Source organism: Acipenser ruthenus, chromosome 10, assembly GCF_902713425.1.
Source record: "Acipenser ruthenus chromosome 10, fAciRut3.2 maternal haplotype, whole genome shotgun sequence".
NCBI classification, from domain to species: Eukaryota; Metazoa; Chordata; class Actinopteri; order Acipenseriformes; family Acipenseridae; genus Acipenser; species Acipenser ruthenus.
The window spans coordinates 10538065-10562294 of record NC_081198.1 but is presented as its reverse complement, the minus strand read 5'-3'; the positions used below and the strand labels follow the sequence as shown (position 1 = coordinate 10562294).

At 36.5% G+C, this 24230-nt stretch overlaps 1 protein-coding gene across 3 annotated transcripts in view; it reads left to right on the top strand.

Annotated features, from left to right (window-relative positions):
• Positions 1 to 24230, top strand: part of LOC117411703 (dihydropyrimidine dehydrogenase [NADP(+)]-like) — a 176743-nt gene that overhangs the window by 93499 nt on the left and 59014 nt on the right. For all 3 annotated transcript variants that reach the window (XM_059031705.1, XM_034019392.3, XM_034924349.2), the window contains exon 14: positions 18547 to 18711. In XM_059031705.1, the coding sequence (XP_058887688.1) occupies positions 18547 to 18711 (165 nt within the window). The remainder of the gene's footprint in view (positions 1 to 18546; positions 18712 to 24230) is intronic.

The window sequence follows — 24230 nt, the reverse complement described above, 5'->3', positions numbered from 1 at the left end:
CAGGCATATTAGTAGTGACAAGAAGCAGCAACATTAGTATTTTAACATGTTAATATGCAATATAATTACTTTGTTGTGATTGGGAGAGTTTACGTGCAGTTACAGAACCTACCATATCCTGTCTGTCTTCCAGAATTTATATTAACAAAAGTAGGACATCCCTAGTGTTTCACAGTGTATTTATTATTAGTTTAATATTGAATTAATTGTATGAAAACATTTTGGTTCAAGTTTGCCTTTATATATTTTAAATCTAATAACAAACAAACTTTGTTTTTTTTTATTTTGTTTGTTTTCTACAACTGTCCAAAGCCTATCCCGGTGGAAGCTTCCTTGTTGGAACAGGCATCATTATTGTATGGATTTGGGAGACTATCAAATTGCTGGGGCAAAAACGGAGTAAATTTCTTTGAGATGCTATCTGTTGCTGTCAGGGGAAGTCCACCGCCAGTCACGTGTTGCTTTTGTTTCTCCCTGGAAACCGTCTTTTTTTTTTTTTTGCTTTAGCCTTTAAATTCTGCTAAGAAATAAATAATAATATATAATAGTTTTAACTGCTTCAGTTCCCGACAGTTTACTCCACTGTGGGAATTGAATTCTGCACTGATCTTTGCCCAGGTTGACTCCTTCCGTGCTAAAGTTACGTTATCCGCCTTTTTATTTTCTATAATTTCTTTGTCATTTTTGTTATCAAGAATTAAATTTAATAACAGGTTTTTCTCAAATAAAGAAAACGCAACGGTTTTACTTGTTGTAGCCATGGTTATGCTCTAATGTATCACTTCACGAGACGATGTATCATAATCAACCAGTGTCACAGCCACCGTGAATCCAGGATTAATGGGTGAGTTTTAAATCTGTAACCAGCCTTGATCTGCGCAACAGAAATGAATCCAGGATTCAATCCCGGATTAGTCAGTCCTAGATTGGGTCGAATCTTGATCTCGATGTGCGCAACCCACCCTAAGCAATTTCACAGAGATGTCACTCTCCCTGGGATCCCTTATTCATTGGGCATGACTGGAGTTTAAAACCTTGCTTCATATTCTTTACTTTTTGAAACTGTTTATAATAAATAGTTATTTCAAGAAACACAATTACTTGGAGGATTCATTCAACTGTTAATAGACATGAGCATATCAGCCTACTGGTAACTTAACATTTGTTCTTGAAAAAGTCATGAATTGTTTATTAGGTGCTATTACAATTCTTTTGTTTTAATTTTAAGTTGTAATTCCGGTGATGTGAAAAGTAATCGGCAACATCAGTTTGTTCTGTTCTTGCTGGCATTCTTTGATTAGTAAAACTAGAAATGGAAATGGTATGAAAGAAGCTCCCCTGTTCAGAATATTTCAAGCATTCAAAATCCTAAAAGGTTTAGACAATTTAGACCTAGGGGACTTCTTTGACCTGTAAAAAGAAACAAGGACCAGGGGTCACAAATGGAGATTAGATAAAGGGGCATTCAGAACAGAAAATATAAGACACTTTTTTACACAGAGAATTGAGGGTCTGGAACCAACTCCCCAGTAATGTTGTTGAAGCGGACACCCTGGGATCCTTCAAGAAGCTGCTTGATGAGATTCTGGGAGCAATAAGCTACGAACAACCAAACGAGCAAGATGGGCTGAATGGCCTCCTCTCGTTTGTAAACTTTCTTATGTTCTTATGTTGTAATAGTAACACGAATCTCTAAAGTGACTATAAAGGTTTCTACGCAGTTCTTGCATAATAGTTAATTGACTTTCAGAATAATTTAGTCACCAACCTTCAAGCAAAATGCTGATTTTTAAAGAACTGCATGAAATGAAATGGTGTTGTAAAATCTCACATTATACATTATACAGTTTGGTCTTACAGGTTTGAATGCCGTCTTCACCTACAAAGCTACACTTTCAAATTCCAAAGGTCAGCTTTTGTTTTTAAAGAATTTTAAAGATGATGATAATAATAATAATAATAAGAAGAAGAAGAAGAAGAAGAAGAATACATTGAATTGCATTAAAAGGTTGCAAGGAATGTATTATATATTTATCTGCTTTCTGTATTATGCAAAAATACTCTGCAATTATGCAAAAATACTCAAAAACATTTGCAATTCGACAAATTTAGACATTCAGCATATGACAAAAGGTTGCTTTAAAAAAAGAAAAAAAAAAGGTAAACTATCATATGAGATATAAATGTTAAGGAATTCAGTTTTGATGAAGTGCAATTCGACTTGCATGCACACGATGGAGAAATTAAATGCTCACCAGTGGAGTTCAATATGAATTAGAACACAGCCTGAACATCTGCTTGAAATTGTATTATCCCATCCTACAGACACCATTGCTCCCAGGCTGAGCTGTTAGACTGACAGCTGAATATTGCTCTGATTTGAGCTCAAATATGTTTGAACTTTGTCTCCCCTTTTTTTTTTTTTTTTTTTTTTTTTTTTTTTATATAAAGAATTTAGTGTGCTTCTAGCTTGCATGATTTCTTTTCTCTTGACATTTGTGGATGCCAGATTGGGGTCTAATATACTCTTGCAGTGATACTGTCAGCTTGCAGTGAAATACCAGCTAATATCTTGGTAAACAGAAATCCTATTATTCTTTATTATGTGCTCCGTGTGGAAGACTGTATGAGGCTTTCTTTAGGGAGATAGATAAATAAGCTCTTAATGTCAAATATGAATGAACAGGCTGTATTCTGCTACCATTATACTTAAACATGAGGGACTGCTTTTAATATCCTGCTCATAGTCACAGTCACATTCATATGAAAGCAGTACAGAGGTATGGTGTTGATGGTATTGAAAGTGCATCGAGGATTTCTTTGGGTAGAGTAAAAAAAAAAAAAAAAGAAAATCAATACATATGTATTGTATTTATTTGTTATTTGTGTAACACATTTGTTAAATGTGATCTTATCGTTATGATAATAAAGTACCGTAGTAGAAAACTATGTATTGGTTTAAAAAAGAAACACATTTTCCCTAAATGTAGTAGGAAATTATATTTAATGATGTAATGTCATTAAGCTGGACATCATTGTTTTTGACTTGGTGAAAGGAAAATAAAAACTTAAGTACTTAGAAAATAGTGTATGTAGGCTATGTGTGAAGTTAAGAGCTCATTCAAAATTCAGAATTGAAAAACTGCCTGAAACCCCATTCGTTCTTGTTTGTTCTTTTGTTCACAACAAACAAGACATTGGACAGTTGAACCTGCAATTGATAAATGTAGACTGGCCCTGGTTAATTAGAAACCCTAAAGATCTATTTTTGTACAGCAGATTGAACCAGGAAAATCAGGAAATCTTTGATAGATCAGGCCACAGGGGCCCAATTAGCACATTGACAGATATGTTGGAGATTAATCACTGTGCCATGTCACTGCCTTTAAAGACCTTTAGTTTGAGACATTAAAGTAAAAAAAAAAAAAAATTACACCTTGAATTGTTAATGAGACTAAAGCACTTTATCCACACCAATATAAAAAGTAAATTTGAAGATTGTTCCATGTGAATTTTTCCAGTAATTATTCAATTTTTATCATGCATCTCATTAAATCAGTTTATACCAGGGTCTTCAGTGTAGCAAAACCATTACATTATCAACTGATGAGGCTATTATCTACATTCTGTAAGATTTCTGCTTTACTAGTATCTGTTTTTCAGAGGAAACTTACAACCTGTTGTAAAAAAACTTATTGGTAAACATACTTTTTTTTTTAATCAAAATGGAAATCTTAAATGTTTAGTTAAATTGGTACCAGCCAAGTTACAGCATGCACTACCATACACATTTTGCAGTAGAGGGTACTTCTGCATTTTAGAAAACGCTGATGGATTTCACAGATTCTTAAAAACAATAATACCTTTCCAGGAACAGAATTGGAAGTAATGAAGATATTTCAAAATTTTAGGATAATTATCCGTACACTTGCCAAAAACAGAATTGTGCATAGCAACAGGAAATGCATACACTTTGTTCTCCTTTTTTTTTTTTTTTTTCATCATGACATTGATGAAGATCCCTCCTCCCTGTATATATTAGTTATAGAAAAAAGTAATATTATTTTTTTCACTTCCATGTCATTGTCACAGCTGATGTGCAAGTAGCGTCTGTTGATTCTGCATGTTTTTGTAAATATAAGAATATATTAGTATAGTTTATGGGGCTTGTATGGCCATGAAAATGTTGCATAACTTCATTGCCTTTCACAATAGATGATCACTTTTTTGGTTTTAAATTGAGTTTGCCTGCTTGTTCAGTCAGTTCTAATTTTCATCTTGAGTAAGGCACTAGGAGTTGGTGTTCCTTTGAATATGGAAATTGTTATAAATAAAATGTACTGTAAATAAACGCATTTGGGAAAACAATACAAAACAGTGACTGATCGTAGGCATCAGGTGTCCCTGTTAAAAATATTACAATTCACAAATCCCTCGATCCTTGGCCAATATTTAAAATCTCCAATCCCCTGAAATGCTGGGGACATATAAGTCATCTTCTATTGCAAACAATATATAAATCAGGAAATGATTTCCTGAATGCTTTAATCTTATTACTGCACCAAAAATTACCTGTAAATATGGTTAGGTCAGTACATGATGACCTATGGCAGATGCATATTCCACCAACACTAATACGGTGCACTTTCTTGTCCGTTCTTATGTTACTTGCTGTACATTTTTAGGTATATAGAGATAAACAGTTGTCCATTTGTGATGGAACTTGATATCAATTCAAATTATATAGATTATATGTAATATTTTCAGAAAATTAAGGCTACATTTGTGGAACAGGTTGTCTGCATGTAATTCAATTTTACATTTGTAAAAATGTCATTCAACATACTGTGGAATTGTCCATTGAATTATTATTATTTATTTCTTAGCTGACGCCCTTATCCAGGGCGACTTACAATTGTTACAAGATATCACATTATTTTTACATACAATTACCCATTTATACAGTTGTTTTTTTTTTTTTTTACTGGAGCAATCTAGGTAAAGTACCTTGCTCAAGGGTACAGCAGCAGTGTCCCCACCGGGATTTGAACCCACGACCCTCCGGTCAAGAGTCCAGGGTCCTAACCACTACTCCACACTGCTGTGGTGAAACCATAGTGATTTGTTGTGTGCACTGGAATGACACCTGCAATGTATTCTACAGCTCAGTGTATTGTACACTTGAGACAGACACATGATATACTGTATGTATTTCCTCTTTAGATTGCAGAATCTGCGCTCAGATGTTCATGCCTTCCCATTGATGATGACACTAGTTACGAGAGTGATGAAAATGTGCACAAAACAGCTACAGAACAAAATGGCTGACAAAATAAATATACCAGCTTAAATGGGACAAAAGACATTTCTATCATCCTGCCCTGTTACTGTTAACACTTTCTTGCGTCTGAGTCAATGTGTCACATGGAGACTTTATTTATTTATTTATTTTTTTAAATAAAAACCACATGGTGCTTGTGTTGGAATGTGTAGAGCAAACAAGCCTGTCAAAGCAGTCAGTGAGATTTGAAAGGTGTTGACTAATTTCCTGCTAATTACACAGTAAATTGTCTAATTAAGCTGATGGTTAATTAGGGTAAGCTTGCACAGCAGTCTTGTTGAATTTTTGTCGGGTGCCTGGGAAGCAGCTTGTATAATTGGCAAACTGGCTGCGACTGGCAGAGAACATGACTCTGGGAAGCACAGTGGCAGTGCGTGTGACAGGATCGGGAAGCCGTGCAAACAGTGTTTTGTTATGTACCCACAGCTCAAAGGCAGTTGGCAGGACAGAATCAGCATCTGAAAATGCTTTGCTTCCATTACACTTCTGACCTAAACTATTGTAAATGTAATAGTAGATTTTAGACTGTAGTTGCATCTTTCACCTGTAGTTGTTCTTATCAATGTATAGCCCTGTCAAAACTACGCTCTCATTGTTTATTGGTAATTTAAAAAAAAATGTAATTGACTTTTGTGGCAGGATAGCGCGTTGGCCCAAGATGGTATCGGCAGGAAAGAGAGAAGAGGCTGCAGTTAAAGTGCTGTTGCGCACATTTATTAAACCAACAAAAAACAACTAAACAAGGCATAGAGGCCAAAATAAAAGGTTCAAACAAATCAATAAGACGTAGGCTGGGCATTCGCCTTCAGTACCTCAAACACAACATAGTTACACACAGTTACATACAGTTACCTTCTCAAATACTCCCCTAAACATCAACTCCCAAACAAAGGATTTCTACTTCCTCTTATACATGTGGTTATATACATTGCTGTTAGAGACAGATTTAACCCTATCCCTGCCAACCTTCCATTCCCACACCCACACTATTTACAGCAGCAGGGCTTCTGCCCTGCCACAACTCGGTATTAAAAAAGAGAGATGCACTGAGTATGCTTTAACCATTATTCAGTTTGATAGTCATTAACAGATATTTACTTTGTGTGTGGTGGTATTTTTTTGTTTTTTTTGTGAGGAGACAATGTGCTGTAAACATCCAGAAACTTTCATTTAACAAGCAAATTTGTAGTGCTAGATAAAAAGTGAAATAGTCCAGCCTCATTACCTCCAGTTACATATTTACACTATTTTAAATATGCCCATTCATTGGGAAATCAAAGCAGTTACTGCCTTGCATGGCCTGGCGGGCAGATGCAGTGTGGTGTGGAATCTATTAATAATTGATAGCAATATTAATAATATTCTGTAATACTCATGACTAAGCTAGAGTATACAGCCAATACACATACTTTTAATCCATTTTCAGTTTTTCAATTTTGTACCAGCTACTTATAAAGGTTAATGCAACACCAACCTTCTACCTAGATATACTGTACTGTATATTGTAATACTGAAACCCAAAATCTAATAAACCCTGTGCTGTCAGATAGCACTTGCCCTATCAAGGCTTGTATTTTAAGGCTAACATCCCTGCCCTTACCCTGAAACTGGTACTAAGAAAACTGCAATGGGATCAATTCCTTTTCCCCCCCATGAGTTTTATTTCTCAGTTGTGTTTATGTGATTCCCAGTACTACATACAAACTATATTGTGCCATGCATCCGGGTTGTTTCAATGGGGGTGTTCGGTGTCTTCTTGAAGAGCATACTACTGTAGGTTGTTGAGAGTTTGTGAAGGTCTCTTGTCACAGCTGAGTAACTGGAGGATTAGGGCTGGTTCACCAACCAACCCATGCTTGACATCAACCATGTCTTCAGGCAGAAGCTTTTCCCTTCAGTGACATTTGCATTTTTATTAAAAAAAAAAAAGAGTGCTGAGAAGCAGTTAACATTTTCAACTTGTGGTTTTAAATTATTGATTTTATTTTTTATATATATTATTGAAACCTGTTTTTCAAAAGGATTCTGACAGTCTGGGCTTGTGGGAGGAGATTATCAGCAGCAATAATTGATATAATGAAATAAAATAAAATGCAAGTAGTTTTCGCATGCAATCTCTAACGGTTTGTTGCAGCCCACAGATTGTCAGCTGTTGGGAAAGTAGTTTTTCTTTATTATGTTGTAGATTAGGAAAGCAGAGTACTAATGACCAAACTGACATACAATATCCTTCTTCATTTATCACATGAGGTTAATATCCTTTACTTGACAGTAATGTATTAACTCTCTTTTGGACAGGACATTAGCTTGAGCTTTTAAATTTTAAACAAGACAGCAGATGGTGGCGGTGAGAATGATGCACATTAAGTTTACTGTTGCAGAGATACTGCTACAAAAAATGCATCTGAGAAAACATTTGTTGTACTGTACATGAATCTGATCAGGAATAGATTTTAAATCTGGTCATAGAACAGTTTTAAAAAATTAGAAAAACCACAAAGAAAGTGATTTCTATCATATCTAATTGTTCTATTAAAAGATATAAATTAAAAGTAGAGATTCAGCTTTATAAAAAAAAAAAACTAATTATTACATAACATGCAAAATGAAAAATAAATGTAAAAACAAAATTTCATATTTTGACAAAACTATCTGGACAACCTTACATTGGTATTTTGTGTGCCCACCCTTTGCTTTCTTTACAGCTTGCAGTCTTTTTTTGTATTTTGAAACCAGTTTGGCATCTTTCCAGAGATATTTTTGCCAATTCAACACATACAGCTTTGAGTTCTGCAATGGACATTGGTTTCCTTTTTGCAACGGCAGCCTTCAAGTCAATCCACAACATCTTGATGAGATTCAAGTCTGCGACTGTATATCTGTGCGTGTGTGTATATATAACTAGGCTTGCTACTTTTCGATATTAATCACTAAAGCTCATTAAACGTCGAATTCCCCAAAAATATACGAGCTTGACTGCAATAGATTTATATAGGATAAACGTCGGTAAAACCACTCGCTATTTTTTATTTTCTTACCAAAATCATTTAGAAATCATCTCCTAGTTTGTGCAGTTTTTATACTTAATGCCTGTCCCGTCTCCGTTCCGCTCTGAATAGCGAGGCGTATCTGTCAGTCAACTCAGTGGTCTGTTAGTACTGTGGTTTTACTGTCACTGTCATTTTAAATTAGTGGGTAAGGTGTAGGTAAGCTTTTGCTATATATATATACGGTGACAGTTACTTAGGAATAGGAAACACTAAATGAGTATTGTGCAGAATACCCTGACTTTGAAGTGAAAACTGTAAAGAAACGTGGGACAGGCAGATGAAGAAAATATCCTAGTATGTAAACTGGTATATAACTGTGCAAAGCAGAAGTCACCGCGAAGGCAAACAGAATGGTTGAACACATGCAATCACAAGGTCATAAAAATATGAAGGCTCCAGAAAGTACAATGGATGGTTGCTTGGTGAAAATGCAGGAAAAAACAAGAATCAGTTGCAGGTTTCCCTCATGATTTAATGCGTTGTGGGTGGTTTGAAGCGATTCTGGTATCTGATTCCAGCTGTGCTGAAGCAGAAGGGGGTGGGAGGAGCTCAGACTCCAAATAATAAGTGCAAGTTAGTTCTGTTCAACTATCTGTTTTGTTCTGTGCATATTTTACTAGTAAATGTATGCTATAAAAGTCTGTGTAATAAACATTTTATATGCTGCGTTTCTGCGGTTTATTTGAGACAAAAGTCATTTCAATTTGAATGTTGTTCTACTACAATGTTGGTGACCATGGTTTTGTTGAATAATAAACGGGCTTCGCAATGGCATAAACCGTCCGTTTCTTTTAAAGCATAAAGGTTGATTTCACCCATTCTCTGCTTGAATTGAAAAATAAAGATTGAAAAAAAACCCCCTGTAAATTCTTTAAAAAAATATACATCGATATTAGCCGTCGATTTGGCAAAAAAATAAAAATCGAATAGTAGGAAGCCTATATATAACATATATCACTTCAATTACCCAAGTTAAAATCAACCTTGATTATCTTAAACACCCAATTACCCCAAACAAAATCTTCACTGGTTACATGGTCCTATTTCTGCTCTTTAAAAAAATAAATATGGGATTCTGATCACTACTTCAAACTATATCTTACCATACAGCCCAGTGTTTTTCAAAGGAGAGCATTCTGGATCTTCTTGAAGACCATACCAAGTTGTGAGAGCTTGTGAAGGTGTCTTGTCACAGCTGAGTAACGGAAGAAAAAAAAAATTCTATTAACAGTTAACTGTTTTGTTTGGAATGTGTACAATTCCTTAAGACCTTGGCTGAAATCACCTGGTCCATTGAGATTCGAGAATGTATTTCAGAACGCTTTCCCTATACAATAGAGTTGTCAAATGGTTTATCGAGGCTAAATTCCAGTGCGTAGATTTGTTGGTTAGATGTGATTGTGGAATTCAGTGTTGCTTGGCTTTATAGGTGACAGCTATAGAGAGAGAGGATTAAGAGGGTTGATGTTGTCTTTGTCAGAAATCTAAACTAAAATCAATGAGGTTTAATCTGTAGACACAGGCTGTTGTATAAAGTTCAACCTATCCTGAGCTTTACTTTGCTTAATATGGGAGAAGACAGAAGCTTGTAAGCTAGCACTCCCTTTTAACATACAACTGAACTAAAATCAAGACCCTGTGTATTGGAATCTGACCTCATTCCTTTCATTTGCAATCCTGTTTGACCTAGCAGCATTGAATGTTTACTTTTAATTGGGATTCCTTAACTACTGACCCATTTTAAAATGGTATAAGCAACTCTGGTCTGAGGCTGATCACTACCTTCTAGTATGACCCTGTAGGGTATTTTTTTCACTTGTACTGTATACCCAGTGTCTTGTATAACTCTTTCAACATGGTAGACGTGGTCTTGGAAAGATAATTCCCTTCAAAACTGCAGACTGCTTTATTGGTGTAAGAAAGGTAACTGCACTCAAAACAGAAGACCAGTAAACATATCTAATATACCAATATTACAGTCCATTTTTATTTATTCTCAGGCTTCAGTATTCATTTTTAATCTGTCTTGATTGATTAAATGATTTGAAGTTTTTTGTTTTTTTTTTAAACATGAATTATATTATGTGCCAGTGCTACTCTATAATAAATAAACATTTTGCTAAATTATTGATGCAAATAACCAAAACCACCCGGCTGTACCTTTTTATATGATTTGTAAATTGGCCTGTTCTGTATTTTTTGTATGGGGTTGTTGTACTGTAGCACAGTCTTTGGTGGTTTCCATGGTTACCAATCACATCTGTTTATTGAATATTGGATTTCTTGTTGGTGAAAGATGTAACACTGCTCTACTAATGCAGTAAATCTTGAATATTTTTAATTTTAGGCTACAACTTATTGCAAACATACACAACAAATATGTTGATGTATTTTGATTGCTTTTTTTTATAATTGAATTGCAAATACAAAATGTTTTATGCCCTGTCCAAAATAGTTACTATCAGATTCTAAATGCAACCACACACTGTCTAAATTTTACAGAAAACACACCTGTCATTTCTAGAATAATTCTTAGCATTTGTTGCAGGGGCATATTTTTATTCAAAAAATAGTAATATTGACAGTGGTGGCATAGAGACAAGATTGATCCAGCCAGCTAACGTCCCCCAGGTCGAGATAGCAGTGGTCCTCTTGTGTGTTAGAACAGGGTGAAGGTTTTCATTTAAGCCTTTTAGGCAGGGTTTAGAAGATATTGTTATCCATGGAGGGTCTTTTTGTGATATATCAGTATTTTATACATTGTTTTCACTTCTGTTTTCTCAAAGTTCTGTAGAATGCAGAATTTGATTGGTTACCATGTGTTAGTGCTGCACTTTAGAGACTGAGATGGATTGTCTCCAAAACTGCAGTGCAGCCTTTATTTTTTTTTTATTATTTTTTTTTTTAAGTTCCTGTTTATAAGAAATGAGTTGGCTGGTCAGACCAAGGTGAGGTTCTGAAACAGCGATGCTTTGATTTTTATACCATGGCTATATAAAATGACTAATGCCTGGACCTCAATTCACTGTCACTGAGATTTTTTCTTCTGGGTAACCCAGCGTTCTTTCTTTATCACTATTGTGCTTCAGCATACCAGCCAATGCTCTGTGATATTGGGATTCGTGATCACGTTTAGTGATATGACAGAAGTACTTGATAGTGTAATTACAGTACTTAGACAGCCCCATCACTGTATCTTGTACTGTATGGTTGAAGCATTGTTTTCATTGAAAAAAATGTCAGCCTGAACGCCTGTCAGTATATGGTACAGTGGTGTGTGTATTTTTATTTCTAAAATGTATGTCAAATAGGCATCATTTGCAGGTTGCCACCCATAAGGATTTTCCTCGACAGAACATTATTCTTTCGTACTGGTCTGTTAGTGGTCAGCTCTCAGTGTCTGAATGTATTAGTAATGAATGGATTGAAGTAAAACTATTAAAAACGAATGGCAAGTTGACAAACTTCTTAATGGTAAAACACTGGTGAAGAAATTGGCCTATTAAAGTTGATTTGTTTTTGGTAATGATTCCATTGTGAGGGCACACAAATGCTTTGTTAGATAGACACAGTATAAAATACTAATTTAATAATCTCGGAAAAAAAACTGCGTGCTTGCCTTTACTTGTTCTGACTTACCAAATGTTATGATTCCTGTGTTGTTGTGCCCTCTGTAGAAACGCATGACCTGGGGCTCCCGAGTGGCTCTATTCCACAGCCGACCGTGGACGGAAGCTCCCAGGGGGCGGTGCACAATTGGCCTAGCGTTGCCCGGGGGAGGGAGGGTTAGGTCGGCCAGGGTGTCCTCGGCTCACCGCGCACCAGCGACCCCTGTAGTCTGGCTGGGTGCCTGCGGGCTTGCCTGTAAGCTGCCTGAGAGCTGCGTTGTCCTCCGACGCTGTAGCTCTTGGGTGGCTACATGGTGAGTTTGCAGTGTGAAAAAAGTGGTCGGCTGACGGCACACGCTTCGGAGGACAGTGTGTTCGTCTTCGCACTCTCGAGTCAGCGCAGGGGTGGTAGCGGTGACCTCAGCTTAAAAAATAATGGGCCATTCTAAATTGGGAGAAAATAATAAAAATAATTGGCAACGACTAAATTTATGAAAAAAAAACGCATGCTCATCATCTGTGGAATAATCTGCTGAAAAAGAAATGCCCCCATATTTATTCCAACCCACTCATCATGATGCAAAAGGATGAGAACTGCTTTTTGTGTCAATGCTGTACCACACATTGGCTGCTGCGCTGTGTACAAGTGGATATGTAGTCCCTAAAATATGGCGGCACCTAGCAAAAGAGTTGTTCAGTGTACCAGAAAGAGTTTTGGCAAAACGATACCATTGAACAGGCAGATTTCTGAAGGGCTTAATCAGTCATATTTTACGTAGTTATTGAGACATATAATCTGTCCAGTCCTACCAGTGAGATAATGACAAGAAGCTTCAGGCTAATTGTAATTGCAGACTAAACATGTTTTTATTTATCTTTTTTGTTTGTAATTTCTGACAATAAGAAGCTTGTAACAGGGAATTCTGAACCACTACACTGCAGAGGCCTATATTGCATTTACAGTACAGTAGTGTTTACTAAGTAGTTTGTTACAGAGCATTGGCTTGCTATTATACCTGCTTTTGCATGAATGTTGTGTGTAGTATAAAAGGTTAAAGTCTGTGCAGACTTGATGAAAACCCTGTTGGCTTAAAGCATTTATTTTACGTTAGCAAGTAACGGAATATCCCCACATGTGAATGGGAATAGGTAGAGCAGAATTGTTTTTGACAGGTTACAGCGTGTTATTGGGCAGAAGGATAGTGTTATTTCCTAACAGCTGGAAGTCCTTTTATAGGAAATTTGTTGAAAAGGATTTCAAATGGTTACTATTGTAGCACAAACGTTGTATGAGAAAGCATGCTTCATCTACTTTAGAAACATTTTAATATATCCCCTGCTTTCCATGAAAATGTTTGTAAATGCACACAATTGTATTGGTATCTTTTTTTATGTGGTGCATGTCTTGCAAGACAAATCTCACTGAATACAATTTATTTGTTACACGAGGTACAATAAACTCTTATCTTGTGCTACAGAGTGCAGAACCTGATTTCTTTTTTTTTTATATATATATATAAATGTGCCATTCCTATCCCTTCGGGCAATTTTGGTTTCCAGTTGTTAAATATTAAAACTCTTTTGCAGAAATGCCCCGATAATAAATAATGCCAAGAGCTAAATGTTCCCAGGTCACAACTTCATTAAATACAGACACACAGATTTGCCCCATAGCCCTTGGGAAGCCTGTTTCAATTCTCCTTCCCAGTCTTACGTGAGGGTACCTTGAGTTTATTAAAAAGGGCTATGTTTCTATTCACTCTTCAATAGTATGTTCCCATGTCTCCATTCTGAATGATGTACAGTACCCTGGAAAGTAAAGAAACTGTGCATAAAAGCATTATTTTGGATAATTCTGTAAACAATTATGTTGTGCATGAATAGACACGTTTGTTGCTAGCAAGGCCACAAAGTTGGTTTGAATTACTAACTTCAAAGTATGTACTTTTAAAGTGCAGGCAGTTTTTTTGCAGAACCAAAATTGTAACACTTTAGTTTAGGGATCCGATATAAGTGATTATAAACAATCTATAAACAGTAATTATGCTATTAACAATTATAGAATATGAATAGAAATAAGCATATTATTACACACTTTTGTCATTGTTTTTTTGTGCTATTGTTTATAATCGCTTATAACAGATATAGTCAGTGTCTTTTCAGGTCTGTTTGTCTGTATATGCCTGTGTGTGTCTGTCTGTCTGTATGTCTGTCTGTCTCATCAATTGTATGGGGTTGTTTTGTTTTTGCAATACAGTTATTATGCACGTTTGCCATTTGTTTTGTTTTTGCTATTGTTTATAACCACTTATAACAGATCCCTAAACTAAAGTGTTACCAAAAAAATAAACTATTCCCAAATTCATTTTCAAGCTCTATTTTTTATTTTAATAAATACCCCACACATTTTTCACTTGGCTTGTCATCAATATCTTCTGAAGTGGCAGGGCAGGGAAAGCTGTAGTCTGTCGCATGACAAGTGTCATCCAGTGCCAGCACCTTCGTAAAGCCTATTTGTTTTGTTTGTGCTTCTCTTTTCTATGGTGTCAGTCAGGCACAGATGGATCTACAGTACTGTATTTAATCTTCCTGTATTGAGAATGAAAGAATGCAATGCAACTACACTACCTGGCCACTGATATTTGTGAGAGTAGCACAATTGCAAACAGTCTTCCCGAATTTCGGAAAAGCCTCAAAGGAGGTAGGATAGTGGGTGCACGTCGAGCAGGTCCCACTGAGGCAAGGGTAGCCATGTTGGTAAGCTAGTCTGAAAAATTCTGTATCGAAGTGCATCAATGGCAAAACAAAGGAAATATGTTGCACAGCGCTGGCCGCAAACAGTAAGTGGCTTTAAAATATTAATTACTGAATGGATTTACATCCCTCAAGACAACTAACTATAAGCACCTTTTGGAGTCTATACCATGTTATGTCAAGGCTGTAATCTTAAGTGACGGTTCAAAGAGTGTGACGGATATTTGTTTGTCATTTTGGCCTGCTCAAACCCTTGCTCCTCCCCCCTATAACGTCACAGTGCACTTGTAAATGAAAATGCACAAAAGTAATGACAGATCACAGGGGGGGGAAAAAATAAATATATACCAAGCATTAAAATAAGATATTATAACACATCTATTTTAGAAAAAAAATAAGGTATATAAATGATAGACATAGACATTTAATCACTCGATCATTCATCCTTGACCATGACACGCTTCAGTGACTATGACTGAAGCATATACACTTAATCACCTGATTAATGAGACAGTTGAATGGACACTGGATATGGAGTGATTTCAGCTGTTGAATTGCAAGCTTGAATAAAAGCAATACAAAATAAAAAAAAAAAAACAATATGCCACGTCTGTCAAGAGAGCAGCGCCTTCCTGCAGTCGGCATGTTGGAGGCTGGACTAGGGCAGTGTACTGTGGCTCGCCGTCTTGGGTGCTCTCAGCCAACAATTTCAAACCTGGCGAGACGTTATAACCAGAAACACACTGTCAATGACAGGCCAAGAGTCACAACACCTGCCCAAGATCGACAGATCATTTTGCAGCATCTTTGTGATGTCAGTTGTTAAATCAGCACAATAAAAAAGTCACTGCACCTGCTGTAAAACAGAGAGTGTCATTTTTCGATCACATCTAGTGAATTTTATTCAAATATAAGTGACAAGTTTCTTTTGATGCTCAGTATGTGTGTATATACACAGTGCCTTGCAAAAATATTCAGACCCCTGACCAATTATCTCATATTACTGAATTACAAATGGTACATTGAAATTTCGTTCTGTTTGATATTTTATTTTAAAACACTGAAACTCAAAATCAATTATTGTAAGGTGACATTGGTTTTATGTTGGGAAATATTTTTAAGAAAAATAAAAAACTGAGAGAATTGGTCAGGGGTCTGAATACTTTTGCAAGGCATTGTGTGTGTGTGTGTATATATATATATATATATATATATATATATATATATATATATATATATATATATATTCAATGGGGGATATGTATTATGCTGGTGTAATGTTTGCCCAGGAAAATGTCCCTGTTATGGGAAGCCTCCTACATCTACCTCTTGCACCAAGTCGTGTACAGATTAATGATGGTATACACTCCTGTGGTTACAGTGGGTTTAAAAAATAATAATGAAAACAGATCTATTCATTTAAAGTCCACTATAATGTATTCATTGTAGTGGACTTTAAATGAAAGTCCACTACAATATAATCTATTCATTTAAAGTCCACTACAATGTAAGATACCATAGTGAAGATTTTTTGGATTATGTACCAATATTGTCTACAAATCTACTCACTATTTCAGCTGAATAAATATTATTTATTTCTTAGCAGACTCCCTTCCAGGGCGACTTACAACTGTTACAAGATATCACATTATTTTTTACAATTACCCATTTATACAATTGGGTTTTTACTGGAGCAATCTAGGTAAAGTACCTTGCTCAAGGGTAAAGCAGCAGTGTCCCCCACCTGGGATTGAACCCACGACCCTCCGGTCAAGAGTCCAGAGCCCTAACCACTACTCCACACTGCTACCCAATATAATGGTAGCTAGCTTGCATGCATGTTTAAAAATGGCAGGCTTTCCTTTTATGTGAAAAAAAAACATATCAACCTAACTGTACATCACAATACTAATTTAATATTGTTGTTTTCTCATAAATAATCATAAAACATATGCAGTAGTGCTGAATGCAATCTGATTCATATACCTTGAACAGTGGGTAGAAGCAACTCTGCCCTCCTGTGGTGCTATACCAGCTTGTGTGTGTGTGTGTATATATATATATATATATATATATATATATATATATATATATATATATATATCACCCTTATTATATATTCATAGTCTGTATGTAATGATTATAAAAAACGCAACGCTAGTTTTTTTGTTATAACCTAAATTATTTGTCAAACATTTCAAATATACTCCCTCAATGTTTGTCCAAATAATTGAATGTTTCTTTTAGATTATTGTACAACACATACATCTAATACATCTCAAATTAGTTTTAGGATATTTTTTTAGAGGTGTTGTAAAAATAGACATGATAATTAGATGAACCATCATGGAAGAATTTTTGCACCTACTTAGAATATAGCAGATGTGACAATGTGAAATCGCAGGGCGGTACATGCAGTGTGAAAACCCTCCTTTATCACAAGAACTGCAGCATTTGGCAGATTTAAAGGATAAATAATCTTATATTGTGGTAATGGTAAACCTTATCAAACATATGGAGATTATGACTAATTAGTGCTAATTAAGGTTCCCTGTGTATCCTGTTTGAAAATGGCCAAATGTTATGAAATCGAGTCAGTATGCCTATTATCTTAATTGTTTTGTATGGGGTAGTTCTTAATTAAAATATGCAAATGTTTCATTATTACTTTACTAATGGTGCATAGATATATCATAAAGAGGTTTCTAAAAGTGTTGATATAGCCTCACCATGCAGATTATTATTATTATTATTATTATTATTTTATTTAGTAGTCGGGTTTTTTTTTTGTTTTTTTTTACCATTTTCTCCCAATTTAGAATAGCCTTTTTTTTTTTTGTTGTTGGGTCAGCTCAACGCTACCACCCGCATACTGACTTGGGAGCGGCAAAGACGAACACACACAGTCCTCCAAAGCGTGTGCCGTCAGCCGACCACTTCTTTTCACACTGCAGACCCACCATGCAGCCACCTCCAGAGCTGCAGCGTCAGATGACAACGCAGCTTTGGGCAGCTTATAGACAAGCCCGAAAGCGCCCGGCCAGACTACAGGGGTCGCTAGTGCGCCGTCTTTTATGTTGTGTTTTCAAAGATGTATTACAATAAAACATACTTATTCTGTTGTGGTTCAAAAAGTACATTTCCCTTTTTATTTTATATTGTAAAAAGGATGCATACAAATCAAAACATTTTCAAGATATTTATTTTTTCTGCAGTTGGGTTTATATGCATCCAGACTAACATTAAAGTTGCATTTGAAAGTGTTTATGATGGTGTCAGATCAAATACAGCCAAGCAGCAGATGGTACAACAAACAGCAGGAAATTGATCCCCTGCAGGATTTCAGAAGTACCTTCCTATTCCAGGATGCCCTTGCTTTCTAACTTTGCCAAAACCAGTGACCCATCATTTGTGCAGTGCATTACCTAAAGTAATTGTGCCAGCTTCATTGTCACAGCATGGTCAAACTCTACCTCTGTCATATGTCTTTACACCAGTAAGGAGTAGGTGCATTTCATACATCAAAAGACATATTCTTGCCATTGGATATTGTAAGTGTTTGGCTGTGTTTCTCTCAAGATAATATTTCCCAGCACGTTTTATGTTGGTTCCCACTAGTGAGGGTATGACCCCTTACACTTCCATAGCAAATTCATGAATATCAGATGAATAGTGTTTGTGTACCCGTTTTATCAGGAAATTCCACATTTACTGCAGTAATGAAATAAAATGTAACCTGCTATAAAATACGATGTTCAGCACTGACACGTGTACTTCTGTCTTTATATAACAGGATATCGTCACCAACGTTTCTCCAAGGATTGTACGTGGAACTACCTCAGGCCCTATCTTCGGCCCTGCGCAAAGCTCTTTTCTGAATGTTGAGCTCATTAGTGAGAAGACTGCAGCCTACTGGTGTCAAAGTGTGATTGAACTGAAGACAGACTTCCCAAATAATGTAAGGATTATTTTCTTTTTTGGTTTTATTGGTGGGTAGAGGTCATTTACAGGTATTGGTGCTCAGCAGTGCTGCTATAGTGCATTCTAGACACTATAATGCTTTAATAGTGGACAGAAAGCAGTGGGGCCTGGACTTATAGGACTTTTCTTTAGGTTTAAAAATACATCTCACCGAAAACCAATCCGATGTACTTTGTAATTCAAATATTTCAAAGATGTAGTACTGCATGGTACAATAATCCTCACCTTGTGCTTCACTGTAGGCACACACATGTTTTTCATTACCAGAATAAAGTCTAAAGTTGACACGTAGGACAAATAGTAATGAATCATAGTTTACAACAGACATGTTAAAAAGCTACAAAGTAATTTAGTATCTTAGTCAATATGTTAAAACAGTGATGACATTTTTGCAATAGTTGCTTTTAAAGTTTAGAAATGATTTTATAAGATTGAGTACTTCTGTCCTTTTGAAATCATGGCAAGACCAACGACTCTTAACCGTGATCATCCACATTTTAATAGTCTCATAATCACTTCCTTTAAATGGTCACAAGATCTAAATTGGGGTGATTCCAGGTGTCAAAAGAAGCAATCATTTCCTTCTGCAAACATGTAGACTTATTAGTATTTCACAAAGGATTCATTGCTCCTTTTAAATAACTTTTTGATCAAAGTGACATCAAGTATGCACAGAAGCATATATTAATACTCAGTAGGGAACTACCCACTGCTAGCAAAAGAGCCTTGCTCATTAGGTCTAAAGTTAATTGAAACATACAGGCCTGGCTGTCAAATGCTGAAAAGACCACTCAAATTCGTTAAATTCCTGTTTGTTCAAGCACTAACATGTGAACATTTTCCATAACGTCAGACAGGATGCAAATACATCGGACACAGGGTTAGACAGATTGAACATATACAAAAAGGACAACTCTCATTCCCTTTTGCACTTTGTTTCAAATTTGTGTCAGACAATATCTTGTCATAGTACTGAGCAGTCGTTTTGATTGAGCCTGTTTTGGTTCCACAAAAAAAAAATCTAAATGAGAAAATTCTTATTTCTAAACCAGTCTGTCATGCAGCAAAACCTATACAGTATACCCATCAGTACCCTGGTGAAACCTTTATATAACATGTCGTTAAAATGTAATAAATTTTATATCTATCTATATATATATATATATATATATATATATATATATATATATATATATATATATATATATATACAGACGTGCTCAGATTTGTTGGTACCCTTACAGCTCATTGAAATAATGCTTCATTCCTCCTGAAAAGTGATGAAATTAAAAGCTATTTTATTATATATACTTGCATGCCTTTGGTATGTCATAGAATAAAGCAAAGAAGCTGTGAAAAGAGATGAATTATTGCTTATTCTACAAACATATTCTAAAATGGCCTGGACACATTTGTTGGTACCCCTTAGAAAAGATAATAAATAATTGGATTATAGTGATATTTCAAACTAATTAGTTTCTTTAATTAGTATGACACATGTCTCCAATCTTGTAATCAGTCATTTAGCCTATTTAAATGGAGAAAAGTAGTCACTGTGCTGTTTGGTATCATTGTGTGCACCACACTGAACATGGACCAGAGAAAGCAAAGGAGAGAGTTGTCTGGGAGATCAGAAAGAAAATAATAGACAAGCATGGTAAAGGTAAAGGCTACAAGACCATCTCCAAGCAGCTTGATGTTGCTGTGACAACAGTTGCAAATAGTATTAAGAAGTTTAGGTCCATGGAACTGTAGCCAACCTCCCTGGGCGCGGCTGCAAGAGGAAAATCGACCCCAGAGTGAACAGAAGGATAGTGCAAATGGTAGAAAAAGAACCAAGGATAACTGCCAAAGAGATACAAGCTGAACTCCAAGGTGAAGGTACATCAGTTTCTGATCGCACCATCCGTCGCTTTTTGAGCGAAAGTGGGATCCATGGAAGAAGACCCAGGAGGACTCCACTTTTGAAAGAAAAACATAAAAAAGCCAGACTGGAATTTGCTAAAATGCATATTGACAAGCCACAATCCTTCTGGGAGAATGTCCTTTGGACAGATGAGTCAAAACTGGAGCTTTTTGGCAAGTCACATCAGCTCTATGTTCACAGACGAGAAAATGAAGCTTTCAAAGAAAAGAAGACCATACCGACAGTGAAACATGGAGGAGGCTCGGTTATGTTTTGGGGCTGCTTTGCTGCGCCTGGCACAGGGTGCCTTGAATCTGTGCAGGGCACAATGAAATCTCAAGACTATCAAGGCATTCTGGAGCGAAACGTACTGCCCAGTGTCAGAAAGCTCTGTCTCAGTCGCAGGTCATGGGTCCTCCAACAGGATAATGACCCAAAACACACAGCTAAAAGCACCCAAGAATGGATAAGAACAAAACATTGGACTATTCTGAAGTGGCCTTCTATGAGTCCTGATCTGAATCCTATCGAACATCTATGGAAAGAGCTGAAACTTGCAGTCTGGAGAAGGCACCCATCAAACCTGAGACAGCTGGAGCAGTTTGCTCAGAAAGAGTGAGCCAAACTACATGTTAACAGGTGCAGAAGTCTCATTGAGAGCTACAGAAAACGTTTGATTGCAGTGATTGCCTTTAAAGGTTGTGCAACAAAATATTAGGTTAGCGGTCCCATCATTTTTGTCCATGCCATTTTCATTTGTTTTCTTATTTACAATATTATGTTGAATAAAAAATCAAAAGCAAAGTCTGATTTCTATTAAATATGGAATAAACAATGGTGGATGCCAATAACTTTTGTCAGTTTCAAGTTATTTCAGAGAAAATTGTGCATTCTTCGTTTTTTGTGGAGGGGTACCAACAAAACTGAAAAGTCTTGATTGCATAAGTATTCACCCCCTTTGCTGTGGCACCCCTAAATAAGCTCTGGTGCAACCAATTGCCTTCAGAAGTCACGTAATTAGTTGAATGGAGTCCACCTGTGTGCAGTTAGTGTCACATGATCTCAGATTAAATACACCTGTTTCTGGAAGGCCCCAGAGTTTGTTAGAGAGCATATCTAAACAAACAGCATCATGAAGACCAAGCAGCTATCAAAACAAGTCCGGGATAAAGTTCTGGAGAAGCACCAATCAGGGTTGGGTTATAAAAAAATATCCCAAACTTTAAACATCCCCCGGGGCACCGTTTAAATCCATTATTAAAAAATGGAAAGAATATGGCACAACCGTGACTCTGCCTAGAGAAGGCCGTCCACCAAAACTCAGTGACCAGGTAAGGAGGGCATTAGTCAGAGAAGCAACCAAGAGGCCAATGGTAACTCTGAAGGAGCTGGAGAGATCCACAGCTGAGATTGGAGAAACAGTCCATGGGACAACTATAACCCGGACGCTCCACAAAGCTGGGCTTTATGGAAGAGTGGCGAGAAGAAAGCCATTGCTGAAAAAACACCATATCAAATCCTGTTTGGATTTTGCCAAAAGGCATGTGGGAGACACAGCAAACATGTGGAAAAAGGTTCTCTGGTCTGATGAGACCAAAATTGAACTTTTTGGCCTTGGCGCAAAGCCAACACTGCTCATCACCCTGAGAACACCATCCCCACGGTGAAGCATGGTGGTGGCAGCATCATGTTATGGGGATGCTTTTCATCGGCAGGGACTGGGAAACTGGTCAGGATTGAGGGCAAGATGGATGGAGCCATCTGAATTGTCTTAGAATGGCCCAGTCAAAGCCCAGACCTCAATCCGATTGAGAATCTGTGGCAAGACTTGAAAACTGCCGTTCACCAACGATCCCCATCCAACTTGACAGAGCTTGAGCAATTTTGCAAAGAAGAATGGGCAAAAATGGCAGGATCCAGATGTGCAAAGCTGGTAGAGACTTACCCAAAAAGACTCACAGCTTTAATTGCTGCCAAAGGTGCTTCTGCCAAGTATTGACTCAGGGGGTTGAATACTTATGTAAATACAGAAATATAGTTACAATATAGGAAGCTACTTGATATAAATAGATATTTTCAAGTGAGACCTGGCCAAGAAGGCAGCAAATGCATGAAGAACACAAACACTGTTCTTTGCACATAATACACATCATCCCCATCCCTGATAAGTGTAATTTAAAATAACATCGCAAGTGTTTAAAATAAGAACATGTTTCTGTTACGTAGTCTTCAATTCTCTCTTTAAAATCCTGCACAGACGTCAGACTACGAAGTTTGAATTCATTTTAGATGTATGTATTTGGTGTGAGCACAAAAGCACACAGAGATTTTCATTTGTAGTTCCAGCTTGGTTACAACACATTCGTGCAGAATGTATTGTTGCCAAGAATGATTATTTCCATTATTACTTTTGTCAACACATGGTGGACTTCAGGGTCACAGTGCCCTGTTATTCAGCACACTTCATTTGCTGGAGTTGTAGCATCCTCGCAGCTTTGCAGAAAACCCAGCCAAGCTGATTTGAATGCATGCCACACTAAAATAAAAACTAAAAAAATCAAGGTCAGAGATTGCATGTAAAAATTATTCATAAAAAAAAAAAAAAAAAAACATAAAAAAATATAAAATTGGGATGCTTATAGGTCATGGCTGTCAGCCCATGCTGCATTGATTGCATTTATCATCTCGCAGAATCTTCTTGTTACACCAAAAGAATAGATTTATGGAGAGAAGGTGCATTGTCCCCAATTTTTAATATGTCCATATCTGCTGCGATTGACAGTTTCCACAGTCGTGAATTTCCCCGGAGACGCGGTGTTACCTGTGTTTGGTGGACGGCATCGCTTACTTCAGTGTTCCATTATTAAATTGATAACAAGATAATTCCTGTGCATCTCAGAGACATGACAGGATTTACAATTGTTAACTCTCTCACTGAATGGGATTTGATGTTCTGGGGTGGTCTCTAATAAGCAGCATATTTTCATTTCTGTGCAGCAGCAGCAAATAAAGCACTGGCATTTACATAGGAACACCGCTGTGAAATATAGTCAAATTGTATCACAACAGCTGAATCGCACTGACAGCACTCCAGCTAGAGTGATATATTTTCGTATCTGGTTTTTCCCAGTTATGATGGATACAAAAAGCACATTCTTGGTATGTAAATACAAATTTTGTTCAAAACAAACAAACAAAAAAACAGAACACAATTCCTTAAGAATACTGTTGCACATGCAGTCATTCTTCCCCATCAGGTTTAACCCTAACAGACATTGTTTATAAGTTCATCAATAGATGTTATTGAGATTTTCACATTGCTGCTGTAGTTTATAATGTATAAAGTGAACAATTGTATAGGTTTCATATGTGCGTCTGATTGAAGTATTCAATACAAGTCAGATGTTTTTTAGGCGTTGTACTTAATATTACTGTGGAGATTTGAACTTGCCTCGGTATGCAAAGAAACTGTTTCACCAAAACATATACAGTAACACAGGACTGGTTGTGTGTGTGTATTCCTGTATTCTTGAAAACCAAAAGCAATAACAAGGAGCTGATTCTATATTTCTGTTTTTATGGCAAGACAA